This window comes from Durio zibethinus, chromosome 2 (assembly GCF_047325235.1).
Source record: "Durio zibethinus cultivar Kanyao isolate XHJ-2024 chromosome 2, ASM4732523v1, whole genome shotgun sequence".
In the NCBI taxonomy this organism is placed as follows: Eukaryota; Viridiplantae; Streptophyta; class Magnoliopsida; order Malvales; family Malvaceae; genus Durio; species Durio zibethinus.
In genome coordinates, this window is record NC_143163.1 from 30,922,592 (window position 1) to 30,945,593 (window position 23,002).

The following is a 23,002-nucleotide window of genomic DNA, read 5'->3' on the forward strand; positions in this document are numbered from 1 at the left end:
CATTCATTTTTTTAAAAAATAAAAAATAAAAACATCTATCAAACAAAACAAAGTTTTGATTTATCAAATTTAATACCTTGAATTTATAATTATAATTTAACAAAATAAACAAAGACTAAGGGAAGATAATAATAATAATAAGGGTGATAACAATCACAACCAAATTGTTATGACAAATTTTAATATACCTTGAGGGGACAAAAAGGAGGGGAAAAAAACAAAAGAAGCTAATAGAATTTTGCATGCAGCATCCATTGCATTTTCTCTTGTTGATTTAAGTGGCAATGAAAGAATAGTTTAAATGAGTGAGGAGTACTGAATTCAACAGCTGAATTATTGAGCAAAATCTGAGTCTTTTTTTATCTAAAAGTTTGGGAAAAAAGATTATGTAAAATCTTATTGACATTTTAATATACCTTTGGGATTTGACAAATGTAGGGCAAGGGAAATGTTCAACAAACTACTTAGTTGCAAAATTCTAAAATCTTAACTGCCTACCTACCAAAAATCCTGTCCATCTTTCCGAAATATTAGGAAAAATGCTATTAAATAACCAAGAGAAATTATCTTGTTTTTGGATAACAGAATTCTTACATTTTTATATGGTGGTTTCACAAGATCTTTTCTCAACAAACTACAACATACTGAAATAGCAAATCCTGATTTCTTATTTTGGCTTAATTTTGGATTTAGAAAACAAAAAATCTTATGTCAAATTTTCAAACATTAAATTTTCAATGGGTAAATTATAAAAAAAAAAAAATGTACTTAGAGGCCAAACAAATTTGATTCCTTAGGTTTAAGAACTAACATATTTAGTTAAATCTTAATAATTATAATCTCTTTTATTATCCGGACTACAACCTTGTTCATAAAAAACTGTAGAGGAGATTGTAGAGGAAAATTGTGATATCCTTGTAATTGCCAGGAAATTGTGAACTGATGGGATCTTAATTTACACTGCAGCTCAATCATTAATTGACAGACGGCTTTGCCAGACTGAATTGCTACCGAGGAATGACAAGGACAGGGAGACGTTAATAAGAGTTAAATCGCAAATGTGGGTGGTGGTGGATGCCATGGGCAATTGGCTTATATGGGGCCAAATGGCCAATGTTCCATCTCTGTGTTGTTTGACTAAGAGTCGAACTCATCAAAGAAGCTTGTCCTTGAATTGCTAGCTGCTACGCCTTTCACATGGGAAGTTCAAAATTGTGACCAAAACCATCGAATTTTCTTCATTATTCTTGTATGTCCTCCATGTGTATTTTCCTGCTTAGGAGACACTTTCACATGTATCTCCACTGCTGGCTGGGGAAGAAGAAAAGTCAAGTCCGATATGGGTTTTCTTTATTTTTATTTTTATTTATTTTCGTGTGACAGAGGTTATTAAATTATAGGGGCATCCCACAAAAACATTCTCTCATTGGCCACCACTACACCACTTGACAATCCCTCTTATGTCGGTTTTCTGAAATGATTTTCTGAGTCCTTGTTTGACCCATTGGCAGCTCTCTTTCCCTGTCAATATCAATGTTATTGGATCTCACATTTCCATCTTGATTAGACGAAGACATGAAAACACACTTGAGCATATGGTTTAAATTAAGATCAGTATATGTATCTTTTACTCAAAAAATTGAGTTCAGTCCTCTCTTTGGAAAAAAAAAAGGTGATAATGAATACATGAAAAACAAAGGGAACCTTCATGTTTCATGAAACAAGGTGGTAGGTGATTTGGTGACTGAACATGTTAGTATATGAGCAATTGCAGATGTTTTAGAAGAAAGTTCATACTCATTTATCTGTCAAATAAACCAGTTGGTAGCATTTCAGAGAAGAAATTAGGCTTGCAAATTGTTTCTTTTAAATTATTATTAGTTCAAAGCAATTGCTCATATGAGAAGCTAATGCAGCTAGGTTCGAATTAGTGTATTTAATCGAAATTTGAAAGTTATGGCTGATCTAAAAAGGACAAAATTATGTCATTGACTCGATTAGGGAATGTGTACTTGTCATTGTCCCCCTTCCCACCTCGTCTGAGAGAGAAAGCCTCTTTATCCACAAGTCATTGGTTTCAAGGAATGCAGCTTCACATGACATGGGCCAGTAATAGCCATTTGCCAATGCCCTTTCTTTATTCCATTTTGATGATGAGGAACATGTTAAATTTGTAGGTACATAATTCAGTAATGAACAAGAATTAGAACCACATTTCTGAAGCCCTGCCTGTTCCTAAGATTTTGCTCTTTTTAATTAAAGATTCATTTGACTTTGACTTGCCTCTAACAGAGCCCAAACCAAATTCCTCCGCTTAGCACTAATCCATTTTCCTAGGTTTCAAACTCATTATCTTCTGCTTACCATCAATCAATCTTGAACTTAAAATTTAATTTAATTGATTCATATAATCACACTTAAAATAAATCCCAACAGTCATTGCTTCTCGGCTATTCCAAAATTGAGGATAGAAAAATATTTTTCTATTCCAAGAATCTAGATAGACAGGAACTAAAGTCACATTGGTGTCCAGATAGAAATACGCCTAAAACATGAAAGCGTACCAAAATGAAACTTAATTATATGAAGAAACTGAAAATTATTGATTAACAATTAAAATTAAGACGAACATGTTTTAGAATTTGAAGAGCAGCAGAAATTGGTGGCGGGTCCGTCAGTGTTAAGGGGCGACTCTGCCCTGTTTCATGGTAGTTAGCTTTATGCTTTTCATTGTCAATCGTATAAGCTTAAAAGCGCTGGCACGATAGAGGTAAGTTGTTTTTATGCATAGTTTTATATTTGTTTTGTAAGTTGATATTTTTAAAACTATTAAAGAAATGGGTTGAGTTGGTGTAAAACTCAAAGCATGGATGTTAATAATTGATCTTAGATAGATTATTTATGAGAAAGATTGCAGTCAAAGAAAAGGCAGAATGCTATAATTGAACAATAAGATGCTTTTCTTTCTATTAAAAGTTGGTGATTTTAGGTAAGCAAAGGGAACTTACTAACTAATGAAGATATGGTGATTGAGACCTTTTATCACTCTCTTATTCTGCCTTTGATGTTGTTGTAGTGCTGACAAATTAGATTGAAAAAGAAAAAAATAGTGAAAACAACTTCATTTGATGATGATGATGCATTCATTAATCACCTAAAATAGAATACCATTTCATCCTTGGAACAGTTAAGATGACTGTGTTCACAAATGACAAGTCTACTACAGTTGCCGAGAATTGTTGATTGTGATGTACAATTTTGATTTTTTTTAATGTAATTCTGCTTATTATCAAGGAAAAAAACGACAATAAAATTCTTGCTTTTTTTCTTTTTTAATTTAAGAAGAAGAGTGTTGAAGAAGTGGAAGATGATGGAGGAAATGATGGAAGCCAACCTTGAAATATAAGGGAAGGTGACGGAAAAATAAAGGTAAAACTCGAAAATCAAAACATTGAAAGAAAATTACTCTATATATGACCTTGATTTCATACCTAGAATTAATGATCAAATTCAAGTTGAAATGCGTATTTACATGATTGAGAAAATTATGCTATTTCCACATTCTTGTGAGCCAAACAGTTGAAGCTGTTTCATTCTGGGGAGCTGATATAGATCACTAGCAAAATTGAAAGTAAGATCCACATGCTGTAGCTTTTTGGTTTCCTTAAATATTTTGATGCGGATCCACTTGAATCAGTAATCTATTTCGTTCCACTTTTGGTATCCCACTCGCCACTGGATATAGGCGTCAGATCCCATTTCCACTGGATGTATGCCGATCCGCGGGCACAACCCCCGGAGAGAAATAATAATAATCCATAATAACAATCTATAAAAACCACTTGTGATCGTCTGGTCTTGATAGAAAATGGTCCAGTCTAAGAAACCCATCATCATTGCTACGGGCATCAATATATGTCAAACCAAAGTAGATTAACTTGGCCCACCAATCTTCTAGAGGTATGCTTGGTTCTCACTCTTCACCTTTGAACAAGTTTGAAATTTCAAAAAATATGTATGTGAACAAGGGTAAATTAGGTATGTAAACTATAATAATTCTATTAAGAAGAAGAGCTCTGAATAGCTATGCAAAGATTTTGGGAAATAAAAAGGGTGTAATGTAATGGGTGTTCCATGAAATAAGCCTTTCATGAACTAAACTCATGAATTATTATGGAATTAGTGGGGGATGAACTAATCGTAGCCTAAGTGGCAGCCTAGCAGTTAAGCAACTCTTGGGCTCATACTTTGCATCCTTGTTAATAATTGGGCCTCGCTTCACTTTGTGTACTGGTCATAAGTTTTTTGGGATGAGCCACTAAGTCAGGATTGGCTCAGCCCATTACTTCCCGTTCCCACTTCCCACGTGCACATTCAATTCCAAATCCAACAACGGCCACATTTGCAGATAAATTAAACATTTTTTTCTTTTTGCCAAAAAAAAGTAAATTAGATTTGTATATGAGTCGCTCAAATTGAATCTGGTTTGATTGAACATTTAAAAATCTCATACTCAGGGTTTGCCTCGTTAGATTCGAGCAGACCAGATTATTTTTAATATTAAAATTTTTTAAAAATTAATATTTTGAAATATATTCTAAAAATAAAATTAATAAAATATATTTTTATAATTAAATAATAATATGGGCCACAGCTTAAAAAATATTTTTCAGGCCCAACTCGGACTTGAGCTAACCTCCGAAGCAAATAAATAACCCAAACTCTTAAATATATCTAAACTAACTATCCTTTGTATCTTGTGCAACAGGTAATAACATAAACAATCAAATTACTCAAATTTATTTTAACATATTAAGCAATTTAATTTAACTCTTATCCCCTATTTTTTTTAAACCTAATTGTTATCTTCATCCAAAGAAAAAAAGAAAACACTGCAATTTAACAATAACAACGACTCATAATCTGGTTCAAATGCCAAACCCAAAGTTGTAAAATTGGAATAATAAGAATAAACATTTTTAAATAATAATAAAAGATGAAAAGCCTAAAATATGAACCCATTTGCCCTAACCCTGAATTCACCCAAAAACGACCCTCCAACACATGCGTGTTTCAATTTCAAATTTGCAGTCTAATCGCATGATGCAATTACTTTTTCTCTTTTTTTATCCTCATTTTCCCATTTTCACCCTTTAATCTTAACCAATTATCGAAGTTACCACTACACTCGCAATCCTGATTAACAGGACCGGGCTTGGCACACTCTTAATTGACTCACAAAAATTCCCAATCGAACCCTAATTGTCCTTTTATAACAATTATTGTATAGATAGCCTTTTAACATTAACGGCCTATACCCAGTAAGTCCAGGCAAAAGCAACCGGCTAACGGCTGTCTAATTTACTATCCCCGCACCTCCTTCCATCGCTTCTAACTAGGATTTTATATTCCTCTCTCCCCCGTATATAATCACAATTGTTGAAGCTCTTTTCCTTCTTTAAAATTAACGTCAGCAAACAACCAACATTGTTCTCTGTTTTCTCTCCAAAAAAAAAAAAAAGTTTTTAGTTCTCATAAAATTTCGTCTCTTAAAAGTTTTTACTACAATCACAAGAATTCTTTCCACAATCTGAAAAATACAACTTTTTTCTTGCTCGAAAATAGCTATGCTTACGTAGACTATTTTTTTTTTCTTTTAATTTTTACAATTTAGACAGTTTAAAAAAAAAAAAGAAGAAAGTTCATATTCGTTTGTTTTTGCTGTTTGGAAAATTATTTTCATTGATGTGCCTTTATCTGCAAGTAATGTGAATTTACTTGAAAAATTGTTTTTGCAGGTGTTCTGTTGGGGAGGTGTGGAGATAAAAAATTTTTTTTCTTCGTTTGGTGATTTTCTGTTTGGTTTCGAGATCTGCTCTGTGTTGGTTTAAATGACTGTGTTTTTGTTGGTGGTACGAATTTCCTTTTGGAGATGATCGAAGTTGAAAGCATGATTTGTTGGTGAAAATAAAGAAAAAATAAAAAAGAGAGAAAAAGTTTCTGTTTTATTTGAAAAAGAAAAAAGGGAAATGAAGCGGTCTAGAGATGAAGTTTACATCGTCGGCGGCTCTCAACTTAAAAGACCGGTGGTTTCTTCTAGAGGAGAAGGGTAAAACAAAACTTTATCTTCTTTCTATATTATGATATGTATATTTGTCAAATTTCGTGTTTTCGTTATGAAAAGTGAAGAATGAGATTAAATTTCCAATTATTAGAGATCAATTACTGTTGCTGATTTGCTTTCTCTTGTTCAGTTTAATTGATTTGATTATTGTTTTTGATTTGTTTAATACAAGTAAGGCCTCTTTCATAGTTGTGAATTATCTTTGACCTTTGATGAAAATATCATTTTTGTTTTTTTGGTTTAGGTCTCTGGTTTTCAAAAAATTATGGATGGAAATATTTCATTTTCTCTAAAGAGGTTTGGAGATAGCAAAAATAGTAAATATTCTTTCTTTTTCTGGATGGACACCCTTTCAGTTTTTCTTCTGGGAAGAGTCTGTAGTTTTAAGATACGGGTTTTTTAGTTCTGTGTGAAAAAACGGTAAATGACCGTAGTTATGCAATGATTTACTGGAAATGTTCTTTAATCTCACGAGGTGTTATGTTTTGGGATGATGAAGCTCTGGGCAACCAAAGATGGCGGGAGGGACAGGAGCTACGCAGAAGCTGAAGTCAAATGACGCATTGGCGTATCTCAAGGCGGTTAAAGACATATTTCAAGAGAAAAGGGAGAAATATGATCACTTTCTTGAAGTAATGAAAGACTTCAAGGCTCAAAGGTCTCATCATTATATATATATATATATATATATCTTAAAGTTTTGCTCTTTATCCTTTGGTAATGTTTGTGTGAAGCAATTTGTGACTTGTGGTAATTGAATGTTGAGCATAGGATTGACACTATCGGGGTCATAGCAAGGGTGAAGGAGTTATTTAAAGGGTATCGAGACCTAATTTTGGGATTCAATACCTTTTTGCCTAAAGGATATGAGATCACTCTCCCACTAGAGGATGAACAACCTTCCCAAAAGAAGCCAGTGGAGTTTGAAGAAGCTATTAATTTTGTGAACGAGATTAAGGTAGAAATTTTATGTTATTGCTGAATTTTCTGAGATAGGTTTTCTGCCTGCAAAGTTTCTGATCTCATTATTGGATTCTTGCAGAGAAGGTTTCAGGGTGATGACCATGTCTATAAGTCATTTTTAGACATTTTGAACGTGTATAGAAAAGAAAACAAGTCTATCACTGAGGTCTACCAGGAGGTGTGTCTAGTTATACTTTCCTTATTCTCTCTATTTTCCCTCTTTGCATTTTTTAATGAATTTATATACTGGCTAGGACGTTGGATTTTGATGCGTAGAAACTATACTTCTATATAGGTTGCTGCTCTTTTCCAAGACCACCCAGATCTGCTTTTGGCGTTCACTCATTTTCTGCCTGATACATCGGCAACAGCATCTAATCATTATGCCTCCTCTGGTAGAAACTCTATACCCCGAGACAGGAGCTCTGCTATGCCTGGAATGCGTGCAGTGCCTGCTGACAAGGTTTCTTTTAGCCTAATCTTTAACTCCTGATTACTTGTTGACAACAGGCTAACATTTGATTTATGAGAATATCTGGCAGAAAGATAGGACTACAGCTCTGCATACTGACCGTGACCTTAGTGTGGAACTCCCTGATCCAGATACAAATAGAGTTATGATGAAAGGAGAAAAAGAGCAAAGGTGGCATGGTGAAAAAGAAAGGGACAAAAGAGAAGACAGAGATAGGAGAGACCAAGAACATGATGATCGAGACATTGCTAATGATGGCAGCAGAGACTTCAACATGCGGTTTCCACATAAACGGAATGGAAAACCTGCTTATAGGGGTGAAGACTCAGGTGTTGAGCAACTGCAGCAAGTTGGAGACGGCCCTGCATATGTTGATAAAAATGCAATGAAAAGTGAGTTTTTGCTTCTCAGTTAAACATTTTTGGACATAGCTATGGCTGACAAAAATAAAACATAAATAAGTGCTTTTCTTTAATGTAAGACATTTCAATCCCATAAAATATAATTTAAAATTATATTAATTAACATTTCTCTTGTGGGGTCTGCTATTCACATTGACAAATTCACTCTTCATTTAAGTTCCTTTTTATCTGCATACTTTTCCTGGAAGTATTAGAAGGGAGAAATCATTTATTCGAATAGCAATGATTTTCCTGAATGGATGTTTTCGTCTTATGGAAACTCTCATCTGTATGATTGTCATGGAAATTTGGGTTAGTGTAAAATTTTTAAATCTTCATTATTTGCCTTTTGATCCGTCTTGTCATGTTACTTCTTAGACTTAATTCATTCCATATCAGGTGTGTATAATCAGGAATTTGCTTTTTGCGATAAAGTGAAGGAGAAGTTACGAAATCCTGATCGTTATCAGGAATTTTTGAGGTGCCTTCATCTCTACAGCAATGAAGTAATCTCACGCACAGAATTGCAATTATTGGTATGGTTAACAGACACATTTAGTTTATAATTTAATAATTTCTTCATCAGCTCACATTAGGAATTCTTGTAGTTTATCTTACATATTTTAGTTTGTTGGAGGGATTCATGTTGTACCTTACATATTTTAGTTGGAACACTTAAAGTTTTATTATGTTTTTCAACTGATAAAAGCTCGAGGTAGTCCAGCTTTTTTTGAATTGCCTAGGCACTCTTCAGAATTTCAACATCATAATATTTGTACTCCAAAATCATAATTTAGCATCATTTTTGTTTGATATAATTCCTGGAGACATATGAAAACTGCTCAGTTAGAGACATGACTGAAATAAAACTAGTAACTTTCGGAAACTTTTTCTTGTTAGGTTAATGATTTGCTTGGAAGTTACCCAGATCTGATGGATGGTTTCAATAAGTTTTTGGTGCGATGTGAGAAGAATGGTAAGTATGTGAGACAAAAGCTTTAAGTTTTCTGATATAAATTATGCATTGTCAGTGTTGACTAATCAAATCCTATTATGCAGAGGGCTTGCTTGCTGATTTTGTTAGTGAAAGTAAGTAAAACAATCTGTTAACCCTCTTATCAACTTTAGTTAAGAGTTCCTCATAGTTTATAACAAAGTAGAGTTATTACTATTACAGTCTTAATATTTATTGTTGATTCATGTTAGACAAAAGCAATGGAGCATCGTGGCTGAACTGAACTGACCTCTACTTTTGGTTGAGTTTCAAAATATTGCGTATGGAACCAACTTGAGCTGATAACATTTAGTTCAAAGTTCTTAGCAAATTATATGCTTGCAGAATTCTTGCGGAATGAAGGACAGTTACCTAGATCACTTAAGATGGAGGACAGGGATAGAGATCGTGAAAGGGATGGAGTCAAAGATAGAGACCGCGAAACTGGGGATAGGGATAGACTTGATAAAAGTTCCTTTGGCAATAAAGATGCAGGAAGTCATAAGGTTTCTTTATTGTCCAGCAAAGATAAATACATGGGCAAACCCATTAATGAACTTGACCTCTCTAACTGTGAATGCTGTACTCCTAGTTATCGACTTCTTCCTGAGAATGTATGCAGTTTTTGCTTCTTACTCATCCTTGTCATTTTGATCTGGAAGATATGTTGATTCTGTTATTAATTACCTTATTTGTCTAATGCCTTGCAGTATCCAATACCTTCTGCTAGCCAGAGAACCGAGCTAGGCTCTGAAGTGCTCAATGATCATTGGGTTTCTGTCACTTCAGGGAGTGAGGACTACTCTTTCAAACACATGCGCAAAAACCAGTATGAAGAAAGCCTATTTCGATGTGAAGATGACAGGTTGGACCTTCCCTAGCTGTTGTTGCATTTTGCCTGTGTTTTGCCTTATTATACATGGGCAGTTTTTTTTTTTTTTTTTCCTCTTTAGCTCTATTTGGGTTTTTGCTTTTGTTTTATGGCATCACTTAAGCTTTTGTTGTAAATTTACCTTTCATTTAGTTGAGTTTTTCCTCACAATCTCTCTCTGCACATGGGTGCATGCATACAACTTCATGACCCTTTATGTCAGTGTGAACTAATTGAAATTATTTGTGTGTGTGTGTGTGTGTGTTTGAGCCTTGCCCACCTTTATATTACTTCGTGGCACTATGGATTTCTTAAATATATTTTAATATTTCACTTATAATTAATTTGGAAATTACTAATATCTTTATTTCATGTTGTCAGGTTTGAACTGGATATGTTGGTAGAGTCTGTGAACGTAACAACCAAGCGAGTAGAAGAACTATTAGAAAAGATTAACAATAATACAATCAAAATATACAGTCCAATTCGCATGGAGGAGCACTTCACAGGTTAAGCTGATTAACAATGAATAAAAAATATCAGCATATGCATTGTATAGCACACCTTTTCCTTCTTTTCCTGATGTCTATTCTCTTATGATTGTCATTGCAGCTCTTAATCTTAGGTGCATTGAACGTTTATATGGTGACCATGGACTTGATGTGATGGACGTATTAAGGAAGAATGCCCATCTTGCTTTGCCAGTTATTTTAACCCGCTTGAAGCAGAAACAAGAAGAATGGGCTAGATGTCGTTCTGATTTTAATAAAGTTTGGGCTGAAATTTATTCTAAGAATTATCATAAATCGCTTGATCATTGTAGCTTCTATTTTAAGCAGCAGGATTCCAAGAACTTAAGCACAAAAGGTATCTTCAGCTTTTTCCTTTTAATAGGAAAAAATATAGAGCTTAATAGTTGAAGGTATTGGTATCTAGGAGGATCATTTTACACTATATATTTCATATGTTTGCATGCATTCGGATTTTTATTTGTTATTTATAATCCTTTGAAATTTATTATGAATTCATACCAGCTGAGAGTCCTGGACTATCATAGTAATCGAAGCTGGTCTTTAAAACTTTTATCTATCAGTGACTTCATGTTTCCTCTTGTTCTTTATGCTCTGGGAGTAAGTTCATGCATATTTGATTGATTCTATTTTTGAAACTACATGTACAACATCTCTTTCCTAAGTTTTTCAGTTGTTTGGCTTATTCAGGACAAATTTAGTACTTCTAAAATACTTTTAATTGGAATTGGATTTACTAATTGAAAAATGTTGTATATATTTGAGTCTTTGAATAATCTAAAACTTTTCTTTTAACTAAATAATTGTATAACATTTAGTTTCCTTGAATATTATCAGTTTTCATTGCCCATTTTTCATATTTGTTACAGCTCTGTTGGCTGAGATCAAAGAAATCAGTGAGAAGAAGTACAAAGAAGATGATGTGCTTCTTGCTATTGCTGCTGGAAACAGTCGACCTATTATTCCAAATTTGGAGTTTGAATACCCTGATCCTGAAATTCATGAAGATCTTTATCAGCTCATCAAATATTCCTGTGGAGAAATGTGTACAACTGAAGAATTGGATAAAGTAATGCAAATATGGACTATCATCTTGGAACCCATGCTTTGTGTTCCTTCCCGTCCTCAGGGAGCACAGGACACTGAAGATGTTGTGAAGACTAAGAACAACAACGTTAAAAACAGTAGTGCTAGTGTTGGTGAGAGTGAAGGGAGCCCTGTTGATGGTGTTGTTGCCATGAATTCGAAGCATTCAAATCCTTCCAGAAATGGAGATGAAAGTATTCCACCTGAGCAATCAAGTTCTTGTAGGTCTTGGATGCTTAAAGGGGATAATGGTGTCAAACAAGATGGTTCTGCCAATATAGATCGTGTTGGTCATAAGAACGATTCCTCCTGTGATGCTCCTCAACAAGATAGAATGCAGGTTAATCCAGCTAATGGTGATGAAATATCAGGGGTCAGTGAACAAGCCAGTTCCAATGAACGATTAGTCAATTCAAATGCATCTCTTGTTGCCAGAGTGGAGCAAAGCAATGGAAGAACTAGTCTAAAGAATGCTTCAGGTTTGCTTAAACCTCAAATGGTTTCATTTTGGTGCCACCTAGTTATTTTTTTTATTTTTCCTTTTTCCTAAAATGTTGACTAGAATGCTGAGATATATTTTGTTGCAAGGTCTTAGTGCTAATCCTTCCAGACCTGGTGACGCTGCTGTTGAGAGTGGATTTGAGTTAAAGTCAATTAATGAAAATTTACCTTCATCAGAGGTATGGCAGAACTCATTTGGCTCTCAGTTTGAATGCATCCTTGATATGAGGAATAAATTATTTCCTTTGCTTCACTATTGTTCTCAACAATCTGTCCCCCATGGTTGATGCTCTTTCTTGATATGGATAAAATGTACTTTCAGTTGTCCATTTGGATATTTAAATGATCGATAAAGTTTATCGTTTAACTTTGTATGCATAATGACTCATCTCCTGCTATTTCCTTTTTGGTGTTTAATGGACTGGTAGAAATTCCTCATGAAGTGTCTGCAATGTGACTGTGATGGTATCTTTGAAAAGTATCTATTACTGTTTATAGAAGTTGTGTATAGAATGAAAGCATTAGCTGGCATATTCTCTGTGATTGGAGAGTCCAACTTGACTAAAGTCATATACAGTTAGTGGGAAGAAAAAAAATGGTTTTGGATTTTGACACGTATAATCTTACTGTGAAATTATCTGAAATTTATATATTCTGCAGGGTGGCAATTGTTCTAGACCAATCTTATCTGGCAATGGGATGATAACAGAAGCAATTAAAAGTCACAGATATAATGAAGAATCTGTTGGACAACTTAAAGTTGAAAGGGAAGAAGGTGAGTTATCGCCAAATAGGGATTTTGAGGAAGACAATTTTGTGGATTATGGAGAAGCTGGTTTAGAGACTGCCCATAAGGTGAAGGATGGTGCAGCAAACAGACAATGCCAGAGACATGGAGAGGAAGAAGCATGCTGCGGAGAGGTTAAGGGAGAGAATGATGCTGATGATGAAGCTGAGGAAAGTGTTCAGAGGACATCAGAAGATAGTGAGAATGCTTCTGAGAATGGTGAGGTTTCTGGAAGCGATTCTGGTGAAGGTGAATCAAGGGAGGAGCAAGAGGAAGATATAGACCATGACAAACATGATGATAAAGCAGAGAGTGAAGGTAAGGCTGAAGGGATGGCTGATGCCCATGATGTGGAAGGGGATGGAACATTGTTACCATTTTCAGAATGTTTTCTAGTAACTATAAAGCCCCTTACAAAGCATGTCCCTTGGGCATTACATGAGAATGAGAAGGATTCACGGGTTTTTTATGGAAATGACTCATTTTGTGTGCTTTTTAGGCTTCACCAAGTAAGTATCATTTTATTGAAGTACTAATATTTTACTAACCTAAATGGATATTTGTTGTATGTTTGTCATCAACGTAGTAATCTCCTTACACAATTTGTACAGACATTGTACGAGAGAATACAATCAGCAAAGATTAATTCATCATCTGCAGATAGGAAATGGAGGGCATCAAGTGATCCAAGTCCTACTGATCTCTATGCCAGGTAATTTAGTTTAACTTATGTTGCTGCAGGCAATGTTAAAAAGTGGTTTAAATTCTTTTATGATACAGATTCATGAGTGCACTTTACAATTTACTTGATGGCTCTTCTGACAATACAAAATTTGAGGATGATTGCCGAGCTATAATTGGAACTCAGTCATATGTTCTATTCACGCTGGATAAGCTGATATATAAACTTGTCAAACAGGTATTGCTAATTTCTTTTCCAAAGTTTCTCTTTCTTTCCCTCTGTGTTTTTGACCATAAATTTTTAATCTTTGTGGTGCTTGCCTCAGCTTCAAGCTGTTGCAAGTGATGAAATGGACAATAAGCTTCTTCAACTATATGCATATGAGAAATCAAGAAAATCTGGAAGATTTGTTGATGTTGTTTATCATGAAAATGCTCGTGTTCTCCTTCATGATGAAAATATATATCGTATTGAATGTGTAAGTCTTATCCTTATCTTTTTTATTTTTCTTAGTTTGATGGTTTATTTTCATCTTTAATGTAGAACTCTCACATGCAGTCTGCATGTTATATTTCATGTTTGCAGTCTTCCACACCAACTCATCTTTCCATCCAGCTTATGGACTATGGGCATGATAAGCCTGAAGTGACAGCTGTTTCCATGGACCCTAATTTTGCAGCATATTTGCACAATGATTTTCTCTCGATTGTTCCCAAGGAAAAAGGGAAGCCTGGAATTTTCTTGAAGAGGTATATTGACAATAGACAAAGTTGTTGACATTTACTCTAACGAGTTATCATGACACAGTGTGGTGTTTGCAGGAATATACGCAAATGTGTGGGTGGTGATGAGCTTTCTTCAACATGCCGGGCAACAGAAGGACTTAAAGTCGTTAATGGTTTGGAGTGCAAGATTGCTTGCAATTCTTCCAAGGTATATTATATTAGAAATTCCTTCTCGTTATGATGAAATTTAGTTATGGTCATTTAGTGATATCGGGTATATATATGTAAATTAATGAGTGAATTTGTACGTTGTAGATGTCATATGTTTTAGATACAGAAGATTTTTTGTTCCGAATGAGGCAGCAGCCAGCCTCGAATCAGAACAGCTCATGCCATAACCAGGCAACCAATGGTAGTTCAATTAGACTACAAAGGCAACAGCGATTTCAGAGATTGCTTCTGGCATATACTTTAATGGCATAAGTAGATACGGTACGTCTGAATCCATTTGCTGCTATCTATTTGCTCGAAATTAAAGGAAAAAGAGCATAATTTATAAGCGAAATCCAATTCCTTATAGTCCAAATTAAGTGATCCCAAGGTAAAAAGATGACATATCCTCTGACATTTTTGCTTCAGATATATATATATATATATATTTTAGTTTTATCAGTTGGGTTATGCATGAATTAGATTCTCTAGACGTTGAAAGAGTTTGACAGTGCCAGAGCAAGTGGAAAACCTTTTTTTGAAAGCATCGTTCAATGTACTATTATGATATTTCTATCTCACCAACCAAATAAGAAATATTGAGGGATGAGGGCTTGGAATGATTGTAGTTATTATCTTTGTAAGTCGGTGATGGAAATTTAGCCACAGTAGTGTACATAGAGGGAATATGATATCTGGTGTATCACCCTCAAATATATATATATATATATATATATATATATATATCTTGAACTGATCTAAATTTAGCCACAGTAGTGTTCAATAGCCATTCATCTAAATTTTTTGAACTCATTTTTTTTGCTCCCACTGAAATCTTCTTAGGCTCTTCTCCATTTGATGAAGCTTGCACTGCTTCAGTTTTAGTATTATTATATTAATTATTGATGTGCATACCAGCTTTACACTTACAAATGGATTAAATTTATTGTTTGTTTTGCCGTAGCATATCTCTTATAATAAAAAAGTTGAATTAGAAGTTTTGCAATTAGTGTTTATTGATTTTTTTTTTCTTTTTGAAGAGATTTTATGAGGATAAAAATATAAAGATATAATACAAAAATAGGAGCTTCATGCAGCATACGATTGAGTTTTTGAGTAAGGCCAAATATAAAAAATATTAAACCTAGTATGTCATTCTTTCGTTTCATGTGGGCCCAAAAATTAAAAAAATAAAAATAAAAATAACCTAGTAGGTCTGGTCGATTCTGTGGGTAATTAAGCTGAGAGTTTTTCTTGGCTGAAACCACCCAGACCGGACGGATCAAAAAACGATATTTCCAATCCACCCAAAGTTGGGTAAAGTAGGCTACAGAACACAAAGCAGAACTGCTCCATATTAGATCATAGATGTACGCGCGATAGGACTCCAGGCAATGCCACCCAGAATCGGTCCTTTCCTGACTAGGCTAATAAACCAACTCTCTCTCTCTCTCTCTCTCTCTCTCTCTCTTTTTAATAAAAAATAAAGTAAAAGAACTAAAATTTGGTTGGCACTTTTAGCACCTAGTTTGTTTCTATTTACCATATGAAAAAACGCACGCAACTTGATTTGACTTGAGAAATTTGAAAATTGTCCTTTTTTTATTATTATTCAGACCTAAAAGGAAATTGGTAGGTAATTTGTTGTATCTTTACAATTGAATCGTGAATCGGATTTTCATACGCAAAATATATACTCTTTCATGGTAGTCGTACAATTTTGTTGATGTAAGCATGTAGCCAATTCCAAGTTGAGATTATATCGTACAACAAGAATACCTAATTTATAGGTTATTGCAAAGGCACTTCATCATCCAATAAGCTCACTTATGGGTGGACGGTCCATGACATCAGAGGCAGTTGTTGCATTTTTTTGCAGCAAGGGATCAATATCAGGCAATTTAGGAATCTGAGCCAAAAGGTCAATTGTTCGGCGTAAAAGGCGTGCTAAATCACCCTCATCCATGGCACAATCCATCATCAATTCCCTCCAAGATAGGCCAGAAGCCCAGGCTTCGACCATTCCAGAAAACTGGCTATCCAAACAGCAAGGTATCTCAACCCCATGTTTCTGTTGAAGATGTAGAAAGGAATTTCTTTGTTCATCCAATAAACTAATGACATTTTGGACAGTAGTGGAAGGTTCATATATGTAATTATTGTCTTTCCAAGCACGAACCTTGATCCCCTCGGAAACTAAACTTGCACAGACAGCAGCCAGTTGTGCAGGCTTTAACTCCAGCAAGATTTTATTTCTAAGTACCATTGCCAGCCAGAGTTCATTTTCTCCTCGCATTGCTGCTGCAGTTTCACCAAGAGGGAATATTAAACGTGTATTGATGTCTAACGCCCTCGTTTCATGAATGACATTGCTGATTTGCAGAAACTCCTTCCAACCAGATGGCTCAATTTGCTCCATTCTATTAACCAAGTGATTTGATCTAGCCTTCAATCGGTTTATCTTTTCCTCAGTAAACTTAACCATGTCCAAGATCTTCTTATATTCTCTGAAGCCTTCTGTACGGGCAATCTTTTTCTTCAGTCGTGCTACTTTGTTCCTTTGTTCTTTGTAATGTTCTACAGATTCTTTGTATTCTTGTGACATATGTAACACCTCATCACTTTCAGAAAGACTACTTAAAACTGGCACATTTAGACTCCAAGACCATGTCTCTAGGGATCCTTCCGTGTACCATAAACCACCAAGCTCAGAGTCAGCAAGTTTTTCCCACTGCATTTCCTCCTTATCAAGAAGTTTCCTCATTATTTCCCGAGGCAATGCATCCCCCTGAGTTAAAGCAACATCAGGAAAGCCAATCCTATAAACAGTTTTAATCCACTTCTCTGTAAATAGATACCAGGAGTTATCTGAACCAAGGGCCACATAATAAGTTGGTTCGACGTCTTGATGAGTGTAAGACGCACCTGCACTTAACTTGGCTCCAATACCGCTCAATGCAAAAGAATCATCAGCAGCTACCATCTTTTTAAGTTTTGTCCCATCAAGCGACTCAACCTTTCCCAGATAAACAGCAGTTATTAAGTTCTCAACTCCTTCAGAATCCTTATACTGCAAGCAAATGAAGGGTAGGTGTCCATTTTCAAACTCCTTCAAGAGAGGTTTCAGAGCAGAAAATCTCTTCAACTCCATCCTCCTTCGTAATTCAGTCCTAAGGCATTTTTCTGCCCTTAATTCCTCTTGTAAATCTGCGATCTCCTTATATGCCATCTCTGATAGAAGTTTCCTGCTTTTTCTATCTATAGCATCATCACTGATTTCATAAGTTAGTGCTTCAATCTCCTTTTGTATTTTAGCAAGCTCCTCTTTTGCAGTAAGCATTACATTGCTGCCCAAGTAGTTTCCAAAACTTTGCTCGACTAACTTCCTTGCCTCTTCCAAAGTTCTCCTTGCTTGTAAAGCATTCATTTCATCTAATTCATTTGACCGATGAGTAACTTTTGCACCTCCCAAAAGATTCAAGACCATTCCATAAGAAGCAGTGAACTGTGATACAATGGGTTCAACTCCAGAAAATAGAAGCTTGCAGCACTCTTCAGCACCTTCATATGGAGTCTGCACTATCACAACATGGCCCCTTTCATCTATGCCTCTACGTCCAGCACGCCCAGCCATTTGAAGCAATTCATTAGGGCTTAACTGGATACGTCCATTGCTAGTCCTTTTGCTAAGAGATGAAATAACTGCTGTCCTAGCAGGCATGTTGATTCCAGCTGCCAGGGTTTCTGTAGCAAAGACGACCTTAACAAGCCCTCGCTGAAACAGCTCCTCAACAAATAATTTCCATAGGGGAAGACAACCAGCATGATGTGCAGCAACCCCTTTAATAAGTCCCTTTATTGCAGTCTCCCTCACAGCATCAGGATACTGAAGTCGAAACCTCTTCAATTCAAGTTCTACCTCGCTCATCTCACACTCATCCAAAAGGCTGCAATCTTCAACATATTGCACAGCTGCATCACAACCTCTCCTATTAAAAATAAACCAAATTGCTGGGAGCATGTCCTTTGCTTCGAGGTGCCATAGTATATCAGTGACTTGAGGAACCTGAAAATTAGTGTATGCCGTAAATACTTTTTTTCATTAGGATTGTTGCTAAATAGAATATCCTCGAACAATTATTCTTTATTTGCAAAAAAATTACATCAACCGCAATCAAAAAGTAATATCACTAAACCATGCCTGTGAACGGCGAATCATGTTTTTGTCATTCTTTGAAAGAGGCTGCTCAGAAATGCTAACTATACTATCAAGGTTTCCATTTCTTCCGCGTCTTCGTGAATTCCTTCTTCTAGAACCATCATCCCTATAAGATTTAACTCCGGAAGAAGCAAGTTGTAAATAATTGAGTGACAACTTCCTGTTCCAAATTCCAAAAGATAATTGAAATTTTGTAAGATATACAAATATATACCAGCAATGCTAAGAAAAATATCATTGAAAAAGAAAAGGCAGTAAATGAATTTATGATTTAAATGCACGGTAAAATTCAACAACATTCACATTCCTCGAAAGTTGAAACTGATAATTGGAACACAGAAAGCAATAACTTGCAAGCCTATATGCCTATTTAATTACCAAATAACAGAAAATAGTCATTGATAAGATGCAATCATTTAAGGAAAACATATACAATTATGAAATTGTAGCAATTATCATTTATTTGAGAGAGAGAGACAGAGAATGCCCAAAAAAAAGCTATGTTATTTTGGTAAATGTGAAATAACGACTGCTTATCTTACCCCCAAAAAATACAAACTATATACTACCAGATACACACGTCAAGCATCCATAATTTCACACAAAAACTATGTATTCCAATTTCTTCCCTCAGGCTGCATATAAATGCCTAAGACTACCACTTTCAAATTATTATTATAGAAAGAAAAGGCTAATCTATGTAAAAGTATTTTGGTAAATGTAACATGAGCAGTGCTACTCTTAACCCCTCCTCCCCCCCCCCCAAAAAAAAAAAAAAAACGAATTATATACCAACAGATACGCACATCATGTACTCAGTTTCATACTCAAACTATGCAGTCGAATGTGTTTCCTGCATATAAATTCCCTAAAGAAGTCCCATAAAGCCAGCAGTTTCTATTTGAAATACCTATTCATATGGGTTCCTTTTTCATTAAGAAGCGGTAACAAAGAAGTCTTTGTTGAGAAGTGCCAAGTCAATGGAACCGGACGCCATGATGATGTTATCAGCTCTGTTTTACCATGAATCTAGGAACAAAAGGGAGTTAAGGGGGAAAAAGTCAATCATCTCATAGGCTCATAGCTTATAATTTCAAGATACAGAGGTAAAGCGAGCACAACAATCATGCATAAGTGAATGGAAGATCACAGAACGAGGAGGGAATTTTCTGGAATCTTTGTGCAAATTCAACACGCATACCAATCTGACTTGGAATATGAACCAACCAAGCCCTTCAACTGCAGAATAAATCTAGTTTCCAATAGGGTGAATCAAACAAAGACAATAAAGATGCAAATGAAGAATTTAATGATAAGAACTGGCCCCAGTGCCATTAACTGAATGAAAGAAATATCACAAACAAAAGATAAGCCAAAACCCAAGAGAAGTACATTGAAATGAATGAATGCAAAATTGCATTCTTGCTTGTGGTGATAACATTTTTTCAATGCAACAATGGTAAGTTACCAATGCCTAACAGAGATACTTTTCTAAACACCTTTTTATTCTCACCCTTTTCTCTTATAAAGAAATATCTGTTGAATTTTCTTGAAGCAAATAACAAGAAAGTTTGGGATTAAGCTCAGTTGAGTTAAGCTGACAGCAAAATAAAAGAAGTTTACCTGAGCATTTGGCACAATAAGAGCTGCATGCATACCCCTACGCAAAGAGAAGGGTTCAAATCTGCCTTCTCCGAAAATAAAAATATATGAATAAAACAAGTTTAACTCAATGAGACTAAACCTAAAACCACTATTACATTTGCTGAAATGCCATTTATAAACTAGCAGAGTAGAACATAGTCTATCGCACTCCTACAAGCTCATCTTCAAATGGAATGCCAAGCCCAGTACGTAAAAATTACATTGGGGCATCAAATCAATACCACTGAGCCCCATGAGATTATGCACCACCAAACAATATAATGCCCACTATCTTTATTTACTAATCAAGCTACAATAACTAAGAAGAAAAGGTAGCAAGTAGTACAACAATGGTATGAATTTGCTCATGGAGGAAAAGCCAAAATGCAGACAAGAAGTGAAACAGAAATCATGCCATTGCCGATGAATATCTCCAACTCCAAGATTAAGGCTGAACACCTTTCCAGAACCTCCATTTTGAGTTTGTGAATCCAAGAATGCATGACAGACAAATAAGGGCAAAAAAAGATACAAACAGAAGGATATAATACATATCCAAACTACTCTCAGACATCTGAACCAATTCCAGGGATGGTCAAATAACATATGATATGATAAGGAACACTACCTGACCAATCCAACCAGCTAGCTCATCTGGATTTGCAACTGTCGCTGACAGACATATAAGTTGAACTTCTTTTGGGCAATAAATTACCTGAAATATTTAACAACTTGGTGAAGATACATTAACCAATGATAATCCAGAAATAAATGCGTTTTGAAAATCAAATGTACTCACTATCTCCTCCCAGACGGTACCCCGAGATATGTCACTTAAATAATGAACCTCATCAAGAACAATCACATCAACATGAAAAAGACCACTCTCAGAAGAATCCATTCCAACACTGCATCAGCAGACACAATAAACTACCATAATTTCAACACTTAAAACAACCCTTACGATTTACGAAGGAAAACTATTGATGTTGGAAATAAAACATTTATAAGACATGCAATACCTAGATCAGATTTGTTCCTAAAAGGCAATACAAGTGTGATTATTCCGAGATCTAAAATAAAAATGAGGCTTCCAATAACCTCCCAATGGAGGGTAGAAACTGCTACTACAACATTTTGTTGCCAAAGTAATATGCAGTACTTAATATATATATATATATATATATATAAGTATATAACCAAATATGCGTTAGATATATGGCGTCATTCACATCAAATTGCACAATGCCAGGTATAAGCTGTGCCAAGAACAAGTACAATTCTTCTACGACTCAATACGACAAAATTCTTGCAATTGTTAGCTAGAGTACCTATTATACAACATGTTGCGCAAAATCTCTGTAGTCAAGACTAAAATCCGAGCATCCTTGTTGACAGCTGAATCACCTGTGAGAAGCCCGACGTTATTATCCCCAAATGTCTCCCTAAAACAACGAGATTACCATATTAGCTTGAAGCATTCATATCACCTATAATTATTTCACTACAATGACACAACTATCCACTCCCATTCATCGTGGCAGGGCACAAGTGAAAATTATTTGGAAGCCACATGTACCCCACAATTATGGTTTGAGATATTAAAACTGTATGCAATTTAATGTCTGTAATAAGAACCGTAACTCAAAATTAATTATCAAACTTATGGAAACTTAATAAAAATAAATTTAAAAAAGAAATATAAAGTGAAAATTATAGTAGTTCATTATGCTTGTTGAGAGGGATGGATAATAACTTCGATTACCTAAACTGTCGAAACTTCTGATTGGATAATGCTTTAAGCGGAGTTGTATACAGTAACCTCCTTCCCTTGGCTACGGTTGCCACGGCGGCAGCTTCCGCAATTAAAGTCTTTCCGCTACTAGTTGGCGCTGAAACCACCACCGATGACCCCCTTAAAAATGCTTCTATCGCCATTCTCTTCAAAATAAAAGGAAAGATCATTATCATAATTTTAAAAAAAAAGAAAAGAAAAGAAAGGTTCCAGAAGAAAAGTGAAGTACTGAAAAAAGGGAACCTGAAACTTATCAATGCGAAAATCGTAAATATCAGCGAGCGCATCAACGTCAATCATTTCCTCGCCAAATTCCCTAACTAAGTTACAGAGCTTTTCGACTCGTTGCCACGAGGATTCGTTGTGCCGGCTCGATGAATCCACGGAGATTTCGGCTTCGTCGTCACTCGGTTGGACATCGTCCGAAGCTTCGCCTGAAGCGCCGTCGTATTGGTCATATTCGTCTGCAGCTTCGAAATCATCGTCGTCGTCATCGTCATCGTCATCTTCGAGCTCTTCTTCGTCGGCGTCGGAGAGTTGGGGTTCGTCGGAGAAGGGAGAGCGTGGGGATTTGAAAGAGAGACGCAAGGAAAGAGGAGAGAGAATGGATTTGGGGCAACAGAAAGGTAGGGATTGAGCGAGAGAGTGGAAATGAGGAATTTGGGAGTGTTTGGTTGTGGGGAGAAGAGAAGGTAGTGAGAGGATAGAGAGACCATTCATGGCGGGAGTGGTTTCGCCGTGACGTAGACGAGTTACCTGACCGCAAGGACAAGTGTTACTTTGAGTTATCATTTTGGTACAACTCCTGTACAACGAATATCCTATGAACTTTGCGGGAACTTACAAAACAAAATCGAAACGGCACCGTGCTTTTGCGGTCTAATATATCGGGAAGTTTTAAATGCATCAATAAATTTTTTCTCTAAATCCTAATTTTTTATTTTTTTAAAAAATACTCATATATAAAATATCAATTTTATCATTTAATAACGTATAAT

At 35.4% G+C, this 23,002-nt stretch overlaps 2 protein-coding genes across 5 annotated transcripts; one reads left to right on the forward strand and one right to left on the reverse strand.

Moving 5' to 3' along the window:
• Positions 1-5,423: 5,423 nt before the first annotated feature.
• Positions 5,424-16,960, forward strand: LOC111317823 (paired amphipathic helix protein Sin3-like 4). Of its 4 annotated transcripts, XM_089751368.1 has the most exons (23): positions 5,440-6,109; positions 6,624-6,782; positions 6,896-7,082; positions 7,167-7,265; positions 7,383-7,550; positions 7,630-7,951; positions 8,360-8,496; positions 8,861-8,936; positions 9,020-9,049; positions 9,300-9,568; positions 9,665-9,819; positions 10,207-10,334; positions 10,438-10,692; positions 11,225-11,920; positions 12,030-12,121; positions 12,603-13,238; positions 13,341-13,441; positions 13,510-13,648; positions 13,737-13,889; positions 13,997-14,160; positions 14,233-14,344; positions 14,452-14,628; positions 16,149-16,960. In XM_089751368.1, the coding sequence occupies exons 1-22, from the start codon at positions 6,030-6,032 to the stop codon at positions 14,617-14,619; spliced, it is 4,326 nt and encodes a 1,441-aa protein (XP_089607494.1). In that variant the 5' UTR covers positions 5,440-6,029; the 3' UTR covers positions 14,620-14,628; positions 16,149-16,960. The 4 variants fall into 4 exon arrangements, 3 of the variants coding, with proteins under 3 accessions (XP_022776018.2, XP_089607494.1, XP_022776020.2); XM_022920283.2 differs by lacking the exon at positions 16,149-16,960 and having other exon boundaries at positions 5,438-6,109; positions 13,970-14,160; positions 14,452-15,159; XM_022920285.2 differs by lacking the exon at positions 16,149-16,960 and having other exon boundaries at positions 5,441-6,109; positions 14,452-15,159.
• On the reverse strand, positions 16,005-22,762 carry EMB25 (DEAD/DEAH box helicase). The gene is made up of 8 exons (XM_022920292.2): positions 22,248-22,762; positions 21,975-22,150; positions 21,541-21,654; positions 21,009-21,117; positions 20,838-20,924; positions 19,476-19,594; positions 18,548-18,725; positions 16,005-18,412 (listed from the first exon to the last, which is right to left on the reverse strand). Exons 1-8 carry the CDS (start codon positions 22,722-22,724, stop codon positions 16,157-16,159), a joined length of 3,516 nt encoding a protein of 1,171 aa, XP_022776027.2. The 5' UTR covers positions 22,725-22,762; the 3' UTR covers positions 16,005-16,156.
• Positions 22,763-23,002: the final 240 nt, after the last annotated feature.